Consider the following 18,291-nt stretch of genomic DNA (forward strand, 5'->3'; position numbering starts at 1 on the left):
TCTGAAGCCTCGCCAACTTTCCTAACATGTATGTCAGACAAAATGGAACAGGAGCTTCATAAATATGGCACTCGAAACACTATAGGTGGAATTTATTAACATTTCTACACCAGTTTTCTGGCGCAGAAAAGTTGCAAACGACACAAAGGTTTTATTTTGCTGTAAAAATGTTGACTTTTGTGCCGTTTTGGCCACTCACAGCACTTTTCTAAAAAGTTAGGGGAGCTTAGCTGAAATGGCGGTGGCACCCGTGGCCTGACTCATTTACGCCAGAAACTGTGGTAAATTATGGAGCAAATCTACGCAAACTCATGACTGGCGTGAATTTTACTTTCTGCGAGAGATGCGCCTAAGTTATTAAGGGGGGTACTTCTTAGTAAATTAGGCACATTTTACTCCATATTCATATTAAGACTGGCAGATAACCCTCAGATTTCTGCCACGGAATTGCAGTTTTATTTACCACAGATCCACTTGCAGATTAGCCTCAGTCAATGGGGCCCCCATATAGATGTTAGGCCCTATTTATGCCCCCATATAGAAGCATGGCCGGCCTTAGCTATGTGCGACACGTGCGGTCGCACAGGGCGCGGGCCGCCATGCTGCTAGGGGGCGCCAGTGGGTACAAGCAGAAGAGAGGAGAAATGTTCCTCCCTCTGCACTGCTGCGTGAAGTGAGCGCTGATTGGAGGAGCAGCAGGTGCTTCTGTCTGCTCCACCAATCAGCACAGCCTGTACTGCAGTGTCACAGACACTCAGCACCTCACGCAGCTCCTTCCTGCTGTGCTGCAGCCCCAGTGAAGACTCCTCCACGGAGCTCCAGAGTCAGGTAAGAGCAGCAGCTTTAGCTTAATCTATGTCTATTTATGTGCTGTGTGAGGGAGGGGGAGAGAGGGGGCTTTATGTGATGTGTAACAGGATGTTTTGTTTTTAAAAGATCGATTTTGTGGGGGAGGGGAGACTAGGTTAGAGGTACTTTGAGTGTGTATTTTTTACAGATCGATTTTGAGGGTGAGGGGACATTGCCCTAAATGCTATAGGAGTGTGGGGGGGTTCTTTATACATGTATTTTGTGGGGAGGGGGACTTCTGTATAGTTTATTTAGTGGTGTAGGAGCTTATTATGAATCATGGGGGAGGGGAACTTAGCGTTCTGTATGGGGAGAAAGGATTCTTTAGGGTACGGCCACACGGAGCGGCCCTCACACTGTCGCAACGCGGCCAACAACCCCGCTGGCACTATGTAGGAGCGGCTGTCAAATACCTCGTTAAGGGGTATTCCAGTTACATTCGCACGCGCACTGCCGCTCCATTCATTCTCTATGGGAGCGCCGGAGATAGCCGAGTGCAGTGTTCTGCTTTTTCCGGCGCTCCCATAGAGAATGAATAGGGGGTAAGCTGATGTAATTTGCAAAATCGTGCGGCCATAAAGGGTGTATTAATTCATGACCGCACTTTAACGCGGGTAAACCGTCCCTTTATCTGCAAAATTGTGCGGCCATGAATTAATACACCCTTTATGGCCGCACGATTTTGCAAATTACAACAACTTACCCCCTATTCATTCTCTATGGGAGCGCCGGAAAAAGCAGAACACTGCACTCGGCTATCTCCGGCGCTCACATAGAGAATGAATGGAGCGGCAGTGCGAATGTAACTGGAATACGTGCGGCCACTAACAGGCTGTTTGACAGCCGCACTGAACATGGTGCCGGCGTGGTTGTTAGCTGCGTTGCGACCGTGTCAGGGCCGCTCCGTGTGGCTTTACCCTTAGGCTGGATTCACACGAGCGTGTGCCTTTTGCGCACACAAAAAACGCTGCGTTTTGCCTGCGCAAAATGCATTTGCCTGCGTGTGTCAGCCCCGTATGATGCGCGGCTGTGTGCTTTTTGCGCAACCGCCATCATTATGACACTCCATTTGGATGTTTGCAAACAGAAAAGCAGGTGGTGGTTTTCTGTTTTCATTCATCCTTTTCACAGCTGTTGCGCGAATCACGCTGTTCGCACGTTAGTGCTTCCGTGTGACATGCGTGGTTTTCACGCACCCATTGACTTCAATGGGTGCGTGATGCGCAAAAAACGCTCAAAGAACGGACATGTCGTGACTTTTACGCAGCGGACTCACGCAGCATAAAAATCACGCACATGTCTGCACTGCCCCATAGACTAATATAGGTCCGTGCAACGCGCATGAAAATCACATGCGTTGCACGGACATATATCCCATTCGTCTGAATAAGCCCTTAGAGATAATATTTGTGGGGAGAGCAACTTGATTATAAAGTTAGTAACACACAGGGCGGATACGTAAAACTACACAGTGTATACGTCCTGAGAACCGCAGGGAATTTCACCTGAAAAACAGCACCAAATTTTGGTGTCGTTTTTTGGGCGGAAAGACTGCAGGAATAAATTTTAAAAAAAGCTAATACTCCCGGCCGTAGTCCCTCTCCCTCTCTGAGCGTAGCCCCGCCTCCTGCGATGACGCTGTAGTCCATGTGACCTCTGCAGCCTTTGATTGGCTGCAGCGGTCACATGGGATGCATCGTCATCCCTGGAGGCCGCGCTACGCTCAGAACAGAATATGCATCGCTATGACTACGGCCGGGTGTATTACCTTTTTTTTTTCTCATTTGAGATTAACGATAAGCAAAGTTTTTATCATTGATCTTCTCCTTTGTTAACACTGACCAAATATCATTATAATTGGTCAGAAACGAGCGGATCATGATGATAATTGGCTAAACTAAATAGGCCTGTAATGGGGGTATATTCAGGCTTAGTGCCTAGGGCAGCGTGAGATGTAAATACGGCCCTGCTAAAGACACAGATACTATTGAACACTATAGCAGAGCAGGGAGGTATCTCCCTGCTCTGTGATCTACTAGGCTGGTGGTTCCCAGCATGAGGTTCCCATGAGAATCCTCCAGGGGTGCCGCGACACCCCCTCTGGACAACTGCCACGGACGTTCTTTCTCTCCTCCTCCTCATAGCGCAAAGTGGATGTGAGGAGGAGGAGGAGATTTTTTTGCAGAACCCCTGTAGATGGCACCCCCGACTAAATGGACAGAGACGTCAGGGGCTTCTCCTGGAGTGGAATCCCCGGTCACAGCGTCTGCAATGCTGAGGACAGGGATTCCGCTTCAGGAGTTAGTTGCCCGATGTCACTGTTCACATATGGACAAAGACATCAAGCACTCCGTCAAGGAGCGGAATCCCCAGCCACAGGGAGATACAGTGGCGCTATCTACAGGAAGGGAGTGCTACCTACACGGGGGCTGTGTGGCACTACCTACAAGGGTGTGTGTGGCACTACAAGGGATCTGTGTGGCACTACCTACAAGGGGGCTGTGCGGCAAGGGGGGGATTTGTGGCACTAATTACTAGGGATGCACAATGCATCGAAACTTCGATACTGTTTCGATACTGTGAATCCCCAAATGGTTCGAGCCACACAGCTAAGTATAGTAATACATGATGAATGAGAGCGGGGCTGCGGCTGAGTAATACAGCCATTGCCCCGCTCCTGAGTCCTGACAAGTGCGCGCCACGAGGATGATGCGATGCGGCCAGCGCTGCACTAATGAGCGGCGGCACTGAAAACAGAACATGGCGGCCGCACTGCAAAACACCCCCATGTTGTATCTTCGGTGTCTGCACCGCCGCTCATTAGTGCAGCGCCAGCCGCATTACCTCATGCTGACCGCGCACGCACTTCTTTCAGGAGCGGGGCAATGACTGTATTACACAGCCGCAGCCCCGCTCTATAACGGCGGAGATCAGAGAAACCGCTCATCTCCGCCGCTATTCTCCTTAAGGGTATGTTCACACGGCCAAATTTCAGACGTATACGAGGCGTATTATGCCTCGTTTTACGTCTGAAAATACGGCTCCAATACGTCGGCAAACATCTGCCCATTCATTTGAATGGGTTTGCCGACGTACTGTGCAGACGACCTGTCATTTACGCATCGTCGTTTGACAGCTGTCAAACGACGACGCGTAAAAATACAGCCTCGTCAAAAGAAGTGCAGGACACTTCTTTGGACGTTTTTGGAGCTGTTTTCTCATAGACTCCAATGAAAACAGCTCCAAAAACGGACGTAAAAAACGCCGCGAAAACGGCGCGAAAAACGCCGCGAAAAATGCGAGTTGGTAAAAAAACGTCTGAAAAGCAGGGTCTGTTTTCCCTTGAAACCAGCTCTGGATTTTCAGACGTTTTTGTTGACTACGTGTGAACATACCCTAATGCTGCGATCAAAGCTGACTGCAGCATTCAGGGGAAAGTGAGGAGGGGGGATTACCCTTGGATCGCGTCACAGGGAATTCCTGTGACGCGATTGAGGGCCATACCATATATGGGCAGACAGCCCAGGGTCCATTGAAGGACCCCAGGGCCGTCTTACCATATTTCCTGTTGTTAGGGCATACTTAGGTATGTCCCAACAACTGCCTGTGTACTGTCAGTACACAGGCTAATGTACTGTAATATAGATATATGCCAGTATATTAAAGTTTAAAAATAAAGTAAAAACATAAAGTAATGTTAAATTTAAAAAAATACACATTCACCTTTTTTACAATAAGCATTAAAATAAGTCTCAATACATAAAATATTCACACATTCCGTATTGGCGTGGCCGTAATAACCTGCACAACAATTTTTTTGCGTCATTTATGATGTGGACGCTGTAAAAAAAAAACAAAAAAAAAAACTTCTTTCACTTATTAATGTGGGGCACGAGGTGCGATGATGAATTTAACCTCCATGTGCCTCACATTAATAGTAATTAACCCCATCATGTACCTCACACATTAACCCATTATGACTGAGAAACATGATGGGGTTAATTACTATTCATTTGAGGCACGTGGAGGTTAAATTCATCATCACACCTCGTGCCTCACATCAGAAAATGGAAGAACTTTTTTTTATTACTCTTGGCAAAGTATCGTTTTGGTATCGAAATTACAATACTACACGAAGTATCGGTATCGAAGTCCAAATTCAGGTATCGTGACATCCCTACTACCTACAAAGGGGCTGTGTTGCATGACCTACAGGGGGCTGTGTGGCATGACCTACAGGGGGCTGTGTGGCATGACCTACAGGGGGCTGTGTGGCATGACCTACAGGGGGCTGTGTGGCACGAACTAAAAGAGGGCTGTGTGGCACGACCTACAAGGGGGCTGTGTGGCACGACCTACAAGGGGGCTGTGTGGCACGACCTACAAGGGGGCCGTGTGGCACGACCTACAAGGGGGCCGTGTGGCACGACCTACAAGGGGGCTGTGTGGCACGACCTACAATGGGCTGTGTGGTACTATCTACAGGTGGCATCTGTGAGTGGCGGGCTGATGGTCATTTTACTGTGAGTGGCGGGCTGATGGTAGTTTTACTGTGAGTGGGGGGCTGATGGTAGTTTTACTGTGAGTGGGGGGCTGATGGTAGTTTTACTGTGAGTGGCTGGCTGATGGTAGTTTTACTGTGAGTGGGGGGCTGATGGTAGTTTTACTGTGAGTGGGGGGCTGATGGTAGTTTTACTGTGAGTGGGGGGCTGATGGTAGTTTTACTGTGAGTGGGGGCTGATGGTAGTTTTACTGTGAGTGGCGGGCTGATGGTCATTTTACTGTGAGTGGGGGCTGATGGTAGTTTTACTGTGAGTGGGGGGCTGATGGTAGTTTTACTGTGAGTGGGGGGCTGATGGTAGTTTTACTGTGAGTGGGGGCTGATGGTAGTTTTACTGTGAGTGGCGGGCTGATGGTCATTTTACTGTGAGTGGGGGCTGATGGTAGTTTTACTGTGAGTGGGGGGCTGATGGTAGTTTTACTGTGAGTGGCGGGCTGATGGTCATTTTACTGTGAGTGGGGGCTGATGGTAGTTTTACTGTGAGTGGGGGGCTGATGGTCATTTTACTGTGAGTGGGGGCTGATGGTAGTTTTACTGTGAGTGGGGGGGGGCTGATGGTCATTTTTCTGTGAGTGGGGGGCTGATGGTAGTTTTACTGTGAGTGGGGGGCTAATGGTCGTTTTACTGTGAGTGGACGGGCTGATGGTCATTTTAGGGTATGTTCACACGGCAATGTCCATTACGGCTGAAATTACGGAGCTGTTTTCAGGAGAAAACGGCTCCGGAATTTCAGACGTAATGGCATGTTGCAGGCGCTTTTCGCTGCGTCCATTACGGACGTAATTGGAGCTGTTTTTTCATGGAGTCAATGGAAAACTGCTCCAATTACGTCTCAAGAAGTGACAGGCACTTCTTTGACGCGTGCGTCTTTTTTACGCGCCGTCTTTTGACAGCGGCGCGTAAAAAAAATGACCGCCGGCACAGAACATCGTAAGACCCATTCAAATGAATGGGCAGATGTTTGCTGACGCTTTTGAGCCGCATTTTCGGACGAAATTCGGGGCTAAAACGCCCGAATTACGTCCGTAAATAGTGTGTGTGAACCCAGCCTTACTGTGAGTGGGGGCTGATGGTTATTTTACTGTGAGTCCCCCACAGGTGGTTTCCACCTCTGACCTCCAATTTAAATTAATAGTAGGAAGAAAATAGCTGTGGCGCTCGTTTGGAGCTTTTTTTGCTGCGTCTTTTGCATTCGCTTCAACGGCTTAAAAAAAAACGCTAAAAAAAACCCATCAAATAATGCTGTCAATTCAAAAGCAGATTTTTTCTGCCTTACAAAAAACGCAGTGTGAACATACCCTAAGAATGTAGTGCTTATTTTTAGCTATTTTCTGTCTTTCTCTAAACAATTTTTGGTAGGGGGGCCCTGAGGATTTTTTTTTTTCCAGGGGTGGCTCAAGTCCGAAAAGGTTGGGAAACTCTGTAGCAGGCTACAGATGCGCCTGCAGCCTATGAGGCGCAGGGACAGGATCCCTGCGCAGTTGGCGTGATGACATCTCTGTATCAAGCCGGCCTACGCAAGGATCCTGTCAGGTGGAGGTGGGGGGCAGTATGGCACTGTCTACAAGGGGGAGGTGGGGGCTGTATGTCACTTTCTACAATGGGGAGGTGGGTGCTGTATGACACTGTCTACAAGGGGGCGGTGGGAGGCACTGTGTACAAGAGGGAGGTGGGGCTGTATGACACTACAAGGGGCAGATGGGGGGCTGTATGGCACTACAAGGGGCAGATGGGGGCTGTATGACACTACAAGGGGCAGATGGGGGCTGTATGACACTACAAGGGGCAGATGGGGGCTGTATGGCACTGTCTACAAGGAGGAGGTGGGGGATTATGGCATTGTCTACAGGGAGGCTGTACGGCACAATCTACAGGGGGCACTTTCTACTAGGGGGGCTGTGGGGGCATTATACTCTGTGGAGGACATCATACTGTGTAGGGGCACTACAGGGGGCAATATAATGTGTGTGGCACTTAGGGGGCATAACACTGTGTGGGCACAATTAGAGGACAAAATACTGTGTCCTTGAAGGCGTTATAATATATTACATTATTAAATATTATTATTATACTGTGTGTGGGGCACTAAAGGGGCATTACACTGTGTGGGGGCACTATATAGGGCATTATACTGTGGGGAGGAATTATGATTTTTTTATGGGGCATTTTTTATAATGGCGTGGGGCGCCGAAAGATAATTTCGCACGGGGCGCCATCTACCCTAAGGCCGGCCCTGTATAGAAGTTAGACCCCCAGTTTGTACCCCCACAAATTTAGTGCCCTCTGTAGATAGTGCCACACAGCCCCCCTCCCAGGTATATATGGACAGTGTTGTCAGGGGCAACCCCAGATCCATAGTCCCGGGCAGAGCACTACTAGTACTCTGCCTGGGAGTGGCGTAGCTAAAGGACTCCCCTCCCATACCTAGTATAATGCCCCCATATGTACCTAATAGAAAAATAATAACATAATTACTTACCTACCCCCGTTCCCACGACGTGTGGAGGATGCTTCTCCTCCTCTGCACTGTGCTGTGAGTGACTCGTCGCAGACAGACGCGATGTAGTGACATCACTACATCGCGTCTGCCTGTGCCGAGCTGCTCACGGCACAGAGAATGCTGGAGCGAGGCTCCAGCATTCAACCCAACTGAATCTGCGTCCTGCGGACGCAGGCTCAGTTGGAGGCGGGTCCAGCGCGGTCAGGCTGGGACACTGCTCTGGTCCTGGCATTGCTGTCTATATTCACTGTATGTATGGACAGCGATGTCAGGGGTTTTCCCAGAGACAGAGTCCCGGAGCAGAGCCGCTAGCGCTCTGCTCCGGGACTCCTCTCCTTCTTACATCACTGTCCATATATGGACAGTGATGCCTTAACGATGGCAGCGTCAGCACCCGGCGGCCGAGTGGGCCCCCCCAAGTGGCCACTTGGTGAAAAGTTTTAAAAAAACGCCCAGATGGGCATTAAGAACAAATTTGCATAAATCTTAAAATGTTTACAACTTGGTCAAAAATAAACGTTTTTCCCAACAAAAAAACAACAGTTGTTATATACATTAAAGGGCTTATTAGATTAGGTAGGAGATAGGGCAGTTATAAACTGGTGACAGAGCCTCCTTAAGGCCCAAACTAGGCTACGTCATCAAGGGGTTAAGGATACGATTACAGAGCAGAATACATGTGAAAACTGCTTGTAAATAGCTTTCCTTTGATTTCAATGAGAAACCGCCCTATTGTTTATGAGGTGGCAGAATTGAAAGCCGTGTCACAAAAAAAAAAGACGGAAAATGTCACTACTTGATTTGGTTTCCATGTGTATTCCGTGCAGAAACCGCGTTGGGTAGCCACAGGGCCCGATAAACTGGTGACAGAGCCTCTTTAAGGGGGGATTCACACGAGCGTGATTTGGCAGCGTGTAGACCGCGTGGTTTTCGCGCGGCACGCAATGCCCTATAGAAGTCTATGGGGCAGTACACACAGTCCGTGTATTTTGCGCAGCGTTTGTTCGCTGCGCAAAATACGCGACAGGTTCAATAACTCTGCGAATTTCACGCATCACGCACCCATTGAAGTCAATGGGTGCGTGAAAACCAGGCAGGTCGCACGGAAGCTCTTCCGTGCGAACTGCGTGTTTGCGCAACAGCTGCCAAAAGGATGAATGGAAACAGAAAAGCACCACGTGCTTTTCTGTTTCCAAGCATCCAAACAGAGTGTCTTTGCAAAGAGCGAACCCCGACAACCAAAGCTAACTTCACCGGGTTCGGCCAAACTCGTTTTGGCCGAACCTGGCAAAAAAATTTCCGGTCCGCGACGTCGGAAGACATTCACTGTGCATGGTGCTGAAAGAGTTAAACTGTTTCAGCACCATGGACAGTGACTTGCGATCCCAAAATACATGAACCTGTAAAAAAAAAACGAAGTTCTAACTTACCGATTACTCCTGTCTCCTTCCTGCAGTCCGACCTCCCGGGATGACACTTCAGTTCAAGTGACAGCTCCAGCCAATCACAGGCCAAGCACAGGCTGCAGCCAATCACAGGCTGCAGCGGTCACTTGGACTGCCGCGTCATCCAGGGAGGTGGGGCCCGATGTCAAGAGAGGCGCGTCACCAAGGACGCGTCACCAAGGCAACGGCAGGGAAGTTCTCGGTAAGTAGGAACTTTATCTTTTTTTTTAACAGGTTTTTCGCTGTTGTGTTCGGCATTCACTGTCGAGGGTGCTGAAAGATTTAGCTCTTTCAGCACCTTGGACAGTGACGGGCGTCGACAAGCCTCATCTCTATGATGCCGGCTGCGCGAAAATCACGCAGCCGCGCATCAGACACGCATGACACACGCAGCTGTCAAATGGTTTTTGCGCTCGCAAAACGCTGCGTTGTTTGCGCGCGCAAAAACGCAACGCTCGTGTGAATCTGCCCTAAGGCTCAGAGCCCATTTTTCAAAACTGACATGTGTCACTTTATTTGGTAAGAAATTTGGAATGTCTTTATTAATCCAAGCGATTATGAGGTTGTTTTCTCGTGACACATTGGACTTTATGTTAGTGGTAAAATTTGGTCAATACATTCAGTGTTTACTTATTAAAAATAGCAAAATTTACAGAACATTTTGGGAAAAATTGCCGTTTTCGGAATTTAAATGTATCTGCTTGTAAGGCAGATGGTTATACCACCAAAAATAGTTGCTAGTTAACATTTCCTATATGTATACTTAATGTTGCCATCATTTTTTGAACAATCATTTCTTTTTCTAGGACATTACAGGGCATAGAACATAAACAACAATTTCTCATATTTTGAAGAAAATTTCAAAAGCTTTTTTTTTTTAGGTACCTGTTCAGTTCTGAAGTGACTTTGAGGGGCCTATATATTAGAACCCCCCATAAAATAAGCCATTTTAAAAACTAGATCTATTCAAAACGGCATTTAGAAAGGTTTTTTTTTTAACCCTTTAGGCGTTTCACAGGAAAAAAAAATTCTGCAGAAAATTCTTTTTTATTCAATTTTTTTTCTGTAAAACAGAAGGTTTTACCAGAGAAACACAACTTAATATTTATTGCCCAGATTCTGCAGATTTTAGAAAATCCCATATGTGGGCCTAGTGTGCTTATGGACTGAAGCAACGGCCTCAGAAGCAAAGGAGCACCTTTAGTAGCCTCCTTTTTTATTAGAATTTATTTTATGCACCATGTCATGTTTGAAGAGATCTTGTGATGCCAAAACAGTAGAAACCCCCCAAAAGTGACCCCATTTGGCAAACTACACCCCTCAAGGAATTTATCGAGGGGTATAGTGAGCATTTAGACCCCACAGGTTTTTGCTGCATTTTGTGGAATTAGGCTGTGAAATTGAAAATCACATATTTTTCTGTTAAAACTTGCAAATTTTGAATTTTTGCAAGGAATAAAGGAGTAAAAGCACCCCAACATTTGAAAAGCAATTTCTTCCGATTACGGCAATACCCCACATGTGGTCATAAACTTCTGGTTGGGCAAATGGCAGAGCTCAGAAAGGAAATAGCACTATTTGGCATGTAGATTTTGCTGGATTGGTTTCTGGGCGCTATGTCGCATTTGCAGAGCTTCTGAGGTACTAGTACAGGGGAAAGCCCTTAAAAGTGACCCTACTTTGGAGACTAGACCCCTTGAGGAATTCATTGTAGTTTTCGTGGGGTGCATGCAACTTTTTCATCAGTTTTTATTCTATTTTTTTTTTAAGTGGCGTGGTGCCTAAAAAACAGCTATTCTACTATTGTTTTTCATTCCTTTTTTTTACAGCGTTCACCGTGCGCTATAAATGACATAATCACTTTATTCTGCGGGGCGATACGATTACGGCGATACCAGATGTTTATAGTTTTTTTATGTCTTATGGCGTTTGCACAATAAAATACTTTATAAAAAAAATTATTTACTTTTTGTGTTACCTTATTCTAAGAGCCAAAACTTTTTTATTTTTCCATCAATAAAGCCGTGCGAGGACTTATTTTTTTGCGTAACGAACTGTAGTTTCGATCTCTCCCAATTTTGGGTACATGCAACTTTTTCGTCTCGTTTTATTCCATTTTTTGCGAGTTGAAGTGACCAAAAAATTGTTATTCTGGTATGGTTTATTATTATTTTCTTTTACGGTGTTCACTATGCAGGACAAATAACGAAATACTTTTGTCGGTCAGGCCGTTGTGGACGCCGAGATACCAATTATGTATAGATTATTTATTTTTTTTAATAGTAAAGGACTGGTAAGAGCAAAAGGGCGATTTTTACCTTTATTACTTTCAAACTTTTCTTTGTACACAACTTTTTTTTTACTTTTTTATTTAGTCCCACTAGGGGACTTGAAGGCAGGAGGCCCTGATCGCTATTCTAATACAGTGCACTACATGCGTAGTGCAGTGTATTAGAGCTGTCAGTTACTCACTGATTGTAACCCCTTAAAAGCTGTGATCGCTATTCAACGCGGCTTTTAAGGGGTTAATCGGTCCCTGCACACTGTCTGTGATATTATACTTAATATCTCCTAATGCAAGAAATAGTAATGGGCTAGGTAATGTCCCAGCGGGCCAACCTCCCTTGTATAGTGGAGAGGCAACTCTATAATGATTATATATACATACAGAGTATAGAGCCAAGTATATATCAAACGAATAACAAATTTTATTAAATACACATAAAAACATGCATGTTAAAAAGGTACATGAGTGGAGAGACTCTATATAGTATATACACAGGTAAATAGGAAAACCAGGTGTACGATGTGTTTAAGGTCCAGCAGGAAGCAGCAGGTATCACAGCTCAATCACACGCCAGATAAAAATGGCGGTGTGCTAAATCAGGCCAGTACTATTACTGAGCTGAGCGCGAACGATGCGCTCAGCCCGACGTAATAGTACTGAGCTGAGCGGGAAGGAGTTAAAGGAAGAACGTGTTCTTCAGCTCTGGAATATATGGGTCTATTCACACAAGAAACGCCGTTTGACTGCAACTACATTAATAAATCTGCGCCATGTTGCAAAATACTATTCACTGTATAAACTGATATAGAATGTCGATCAATTTAATTATTAATTCACCGCCTGAAAGAACGATTCAAATATACTTTATTAATTGCTTAGATAAAATGTGGATCAACAGGGCCAATTCTCCAGAAACAGGCACAGGCAGGAGATCTGATCTCCTGCTTGTGCCGGTTTCTGGAGAATTGGCCCTGTTGTTGCAAAATACTGACCAAAATACTGCTACAGTATGTGAAAGTGGCCTGCCGCTAGAAAATGGTGTTCAAAGGTGGACATACGTTATGAATGGTGTAGTTATCTATAGTAATCCATCAGATTACTGCTTTATTTTTATTTTTGCATGTTACATGTGATACTGCAATGTCATTTTATTTTTACCTTAAAAATAAGGTTCCTCTTAAGATCAAATTTTCTGCATTGCAATATAGCATAGAATCGTGGTGTACGTATCACATGCAATTTTTCAGTACAATTTTGTGAAAGATGCGATGAGCTGCTGCAGAGCCCTGTTTGGAGACTAATTACATATTTATACATCAGCTGCAGGGTTAATTAACATGATATAAATATCAGCAACAATGAGGTGGGGGAGGTGTATACATCTGCAGGCTGGTCAGACAAGTCGAGGTTTGGACCACGATAGGTGTGTGAGGATTGCGGTTAATGTTTAATCCATATCTTGCTCCAGATGTAACTGAGGAATATGTGGTGACTTGTATATGTTAGTGTGTGTTCACACCTACAAAAAGTAGTGGCGGAAGATTATGGAGCTGGTTACAAGGGAATACCGCCTCTGATTTCAAGGTGTTTTTGAAGCTTCTTTTGAGGCGTTTTCAGTGTCAATAGAAAATCTCCTCCCAAAACACCTTGAGAAGTGAACAGCTACTTGTTTTTGAGGTGGTTTTTTTTAATTCAGCAGCGTAAAAATAAACCATGTGAGCAGCAGTGTATTTCCCACTGAACTCCATGGGACGTTGTTTGCAGGTTATTTCAAGTATATTTTGGAGTGTAAAAATCTGCCTGAAAAGAAGCAATTTAAATGTACTCTTTGGCTATGTTCCCAAAACTCGGCAAAAACGGCCCGAAAACGCCTCCCATTGATTTCAATGGGAGGCGTTGGCGTCTTTTTCATGTGAGCAGTAAAACTGCTATCTTCGGGCGTTTACGCCTCTGACCTCCCATTGACTTCAATGGGAGGCAGAGAAAGCGTATTTCACTGTTTTATGCCCGCGGCGCTCAATGGCCGCGGGTGAAAAATGGCGCGAAAATCGGCGTGCAGGGAGAGGAAAATCTGCCTCAAAGTTCCAAACGGAATTTTGAGGCAGATATTCCTCCTGCAAAATACTCCGTGTGAACAGTTTTTTTGTTTTTTGAAGACCGCGACGGAATCCGTGGCAAAAAACATCCGAAACCGCCTCCCATTGATTTCAATCGGAGGCTTATTTTAAAAAAAAAAATTCCTGTGGCGGTTTTTATCTGCTCGTGGTAAAAAAAAAAGCAGCATGCTCTTTCTTGCTGCGGTTCCGCCTCTGACCTCCCGTTGATTTCAAGAGAAAGCGTTTTTGCCTGCTGCGCTCAATGGCCACAGGTGAAAATTGCGTAAATCTTTTTGCCTGTGAAACTTTCGCTGCCTCCCATTGATTACAATGGGAGGTTAGGGGTGTAACCACGGCAACAAATCGCGTATTTTTTATACTGCGAGCGGCTAAGAGCTGTGGGAAAAAATAGCGCCGTTTCCCATTGAAATCAATGGGAGGTGGCTTCAGACGTTTTTTGGCGCTGATTCTGATGCAGTCTCTGCGTCAATCGATGTAAAAAAAACACTGACCTGGGCCTTACATGCTGAACTAGACTGTAGTCGAAGCTCTTCTATAGCTACTTATGACTTCTGGAAGGGCTGTTCCTATTCCCTCCTTGTCTGACTCTTTGCTCCTGGGATGTCCCTCTTGTGGAGTTTATTATTAGGTTTACATTAGGAGGCATACATTGCTACAGGTGTTGGCCTGTCTCCCAACTAGCATAAGCATGCGCCCAACGTGTATGTTTGTAAAGCTCTGAACACCATTTTGATCTAATTTTTTTACAAATCTTTTCATGGTGTATTTGAATCATTTTAACTGCAGTTTTAGGCTGGGTTCCCACACAGTGTGAATACTGCGGAGTCCTGTTGTGGAAACTTTGCAACGTTTATGGCAGCAGCAGTGGATGAGATTTTGAAAATTTCAGACCCACTGTAGAAGTAAATGGTGCAGAAAGTGTCCTGCGGTGTGACTCAAATCTGCAACGTGTCAATTTTATGCTGTATATTGTGCGTAGATGCTAACGCCTCATGCACACGACCGTTGTGCCACTCGGGCCGTTCTTGATGGCATCAGAGTGGTACCCGACAGTCTTCGCAGACGTATTCACTTTAGTGGGTAAATCGGGCCCGTGAAAAAATGATGAGTCTCCGATCTGAGGAAAGATAGGACATGTTCTATCTTTCCTCGGATCACAGACGGGACTCAGCCGGCACACACGGTCGTGTGCATGAGTCAGAAGTGTTTGGCCCATAGACTTCAATGGGGAACAGAAATTCTGTACTAAAAATTGCAAGTTATTACATCAATACTGCAGCAGAATTGGAGTAAAGAGAAAATTCTGAATCTGCAGGTGCACAAAGTTTGCTGTAATCAACGCTTCACACTCAAATCGCAGGTAAAGCTGATACGGGACATCTGCAGCCTCTCAGTAGCAGAAATAAAAATGCACTATTTGTTGCAGGTTCCTGTAAGGCTGGATTCACACGACCATGTTACGTCCGTAATGGACGGAACGTATTTCGGCCGCTAATCCCGGACCGAACACAGTGCAGGGAGCCGGGCTCCTAGCATCATAGTTATGTACGATGCTAGGAGTCCCTGCCTCGCTGCAGGACAACTGTCCCGTACTTTGAACATGATTATAGTACGGGACAGTTGTCCTGCAGGGACTCCTAGCGTCGTACATAACTATGATGCTAGGAGCCCGGCTCCCTGCACTGTGTGCGGTCCGGGATTAGCGGCCGAAATACGTTCCGTCCATTACGGACGTAACATGGTCGTGTGAATCCAGCCTTACTGGAAAACCTGCTTTGTGTTTTTGTGTTTTTTTTTCTTAATTCCACTGCAGATTTTCTGTTGCACATTCAGATCTGCAATTCTGTGATCTTGGCCTTAGGCTGTGTTCACACAGAGTTTTTTTGCAGGAGGAAAATTCCTCCTGCAAAAACTGCTCCAGATGTTTTTTGCACAGTGGTTTGACAAACTCGTCAAAACAGTCGTCGAGGTGTGTTTTTTTGTTTTTTTGTTTTTTTTTACCCGTTCTGACTGATTGAAATGGGATTTTGGAGGCGGAAACCGCCTCAAGATGGGTTATGTTGCTTTTTTTTTTTTTCTTGCTCGCGGTAAACTCATCCAACTCCCATTGAAATCAATGGGAAGCAGTTTTGGGCGTTCTTTGACGAGTTTTTCGGAGCAGTTTCCGCGCCAAAAAACTTGTCAAAAAACTCTGAACAGGGCCTTAATGTGGCAAAAAACTGTTTGTTTTTTTTCACATGAGTAGCGTTTTACAGAAGAGAAAAAATACTGACCCTAAATTCCAGGCTTTGGGGTTTATTCACACTTTATTTATTAAAAAAAATTTGCACTGCAGTTTTTTAGAAAAAATAGTGGCAAACTCTAATGACTGCCCTGTGTGTATGGGCTTGAGCTGCAATACACAGCCCATAGACAGGAGTAGTGCGTTTTTTTTTTTGTTTTGTTTTTTTTCTAATTTCATATTATCCTTTATTTAATTATTATAGCTCTGTTTTTCTGTTAGACCTCTAAATCTAGCTTCCCTTTACTCCTCATGACACAAATGTATTATGGACCTAAAAAAATGAAATGGTGGTAAAGATACACATTCATTCTGTGTGGTCTTGATGTTGTCCGCTCGGCTCACTGACTGGCCTCTGGTTGAGCGCTAGTTGAGGGCAGTATCCACTATCTATGTGCAAACCTGTTGAGCAACCGCTACGTTAGCTGTTGTATTGTGACTTTGTGTAGAATGTGTGGCCTTTTTGCACCATAGGTTATATTAAGACAGTGCTGTGAAATGAAAGTTTTTTTTTTTTTTTTTTTGTTTTTTAGTTTTTTTTTATAAATTGCGGCAAAACCATAGCACATCACATACGCCGCTGTAAAAAAAAAAAAAAATGCAACTTGACTTCATAGTTTGAATAGACCCTTAGTGGACTAGACCAATAATGAGGCTGCCTTCCACACTCCACATAGGTCCTCATGTACCTTCAGTTATATTCATAGGTATGCTTTCATGCCAGTTTCTCTGACTAATGGAACTGTCATTAAGAGTTGTTTAAGGACCCTTCAATTTTAAAGGGCCGTTTTGCTACAAAATAAAATCTATGAACAAAGTCAATCTGTAGATTAGCAAGAATTTTATGTACCGAGTATTAAATTATACAATTTCTTTTTAAAGGAAAGCTTTTAGAATGTCTGGTCGTGGAAAGAAGGTCAAGAAACCTGCAGCTGCCAAGTCCTCCAAATCTTCTAAAGCAGGACTCCAGTTCCCAGTGGGCCGTATCCACAGGTTACTGAGGAAGGGAAACTATGCTCAGAGGATTGGATCTGGAGCCAGCATCTATCTAGCTGCCACCCTGGAATACTTGTGCGCTGAGGTCCTGGAACTGTCAGGAAACGCGGCAAGAGACAACAAGAAGTCCAGGATAATGCCCAGACACATCCAACTGGCAGTCAGGAATGATGAAGAACTGGCCAAGCTGTTTGATGGGGTCACCATTTCCGATGGAGGCGTCCTGCCAAATATCCATGCAACCCTACTGCCAAAGAAGACCGCAAAAGGCCCGACCTCCGAAGAACCAAAACCTGCAGAGTCTCAGGAATTCTAAGTTCCTGAATAGACGTTATTGTAAACCCTATTTATTGAAGATGTGATCATTTTAAGTTATAATGTTTTAAGCTTGTATTTCAATAAAACCTGTTTTAATTCCACTGATTTCTGCTATTTAAATTTATTTAATTCATATTACTTTATGCTTTAATAACTTCGTTATGCATACCCCCCAACCGATCTGGATTGTCCCGGGCTGCCGGGGGTACGTATGTTTCGTTGTCCTCGGGATGCATATACAGTTGAACCCAATGCTGAAGCAGGGAACAGTCAGGTCCCTGCTCCAGCACTTGTTCAGAGCAGAGGGAGCTCCTCCACTTGCTAAGGACTCCCTGGGCACAGCGCTACTTTAAGTGCTGTGCCTGGGGAAGCCCTTGATCTCACTGTCCATATATGGATAGTGATGTCAGTGGATACTGCCGGAGCAGGATCCCCTGCCAGAGCGTTGCCAGGGAATCCTCTCCTAGAGTGAACCCCTGTTGTCACTGTCCATATATGGACAGTGACGTCAGGGGATTCTGCTCCAGGAGTAGCCCCTATCGTCACTGTCTATATATGGACAGTGACATTGAGTTCCCTTTAAGTATCCCTGGCCTATGCTCTGGCTGGGGATTCTGCTACTAGAGGCAGTCCCAGTGGAACTATCAACGGAGGGGGTTGTGCTATCTACATGGGCACTGGCACTACATGGGGCACTCTGCAGTGGCACTTTATGAGGGCATGATACTGTATGGTGGCAGCAAAGGGGACATGATACGGTTTTGGCTCAACCAGGTGTGCGTGAGCAAGGATTGGGTGGGATTAGAGGTGTGGCTTAAAAGGAAAAAATGCTGCTATGCGCACTCAATCGGTTGTCCCTCTTTGTGATACTTGAAAGTTGGGAGGTGTGCACTACAAAACCCATTGAATTGTATGGGATCTAAAGTGTGGGCTCTTT

At 45.5% G+C, this 18,291-nt stretch overlaps 1 protein-coding gene across 1 annotated transcript; it reads left to right on the top strand.

Annotated features, from left to right (window-relative positions):
- Positions 1 to 749: 749 nt before the first annotated feature.
- Positions 750 to 17,455, top strand: LOC142741513 (histone H2A-like). The gene is made up of 2 exons (XM_075850889.1): positions 750 to 828; positions 16,923 to 17,455. Exon 2 carries the CDS (start codon positions 16,936 to 16,938, stop codon positions 17,350 to 17,352), a length of 417 nt encoding a protein of 138 aa, XP_075707004.1. The 5' UTR covers positions 750 to 828; positions 16,923 to 16,935; the 3' UTR covers positions 17,353 to 17,455.
- The last annotated feature ends 836 nt before the right edge of the window (positions 17,456 to 18,291 follow it).

Source organism: Rhinoderma darwinii, chromosome 2, assembly GCF_050947455.1.
Source record: "Rhinoderma darwinii isolate aRhiDar2 chromosome 2, aRhiDar2.hap1, whole genome shotgun sequence".
NCBI classification, from domain to species: Eukaryota; Metazoa; Chordata; class Amphibia; order Anura; family Rhinodermatidae; genus Rhinoderma; species Rhinoderma darwinii.

Excerpts from the sequence above, each read along its gene's own strand:
- LOC142741513 (XM_075850889.1), top strand. The coding sequence starts at position 16,936 with ATGTCTGGTCGTGGAAAGAAGGTCAAGAAACCTGCAGCTGCCAAGTCC.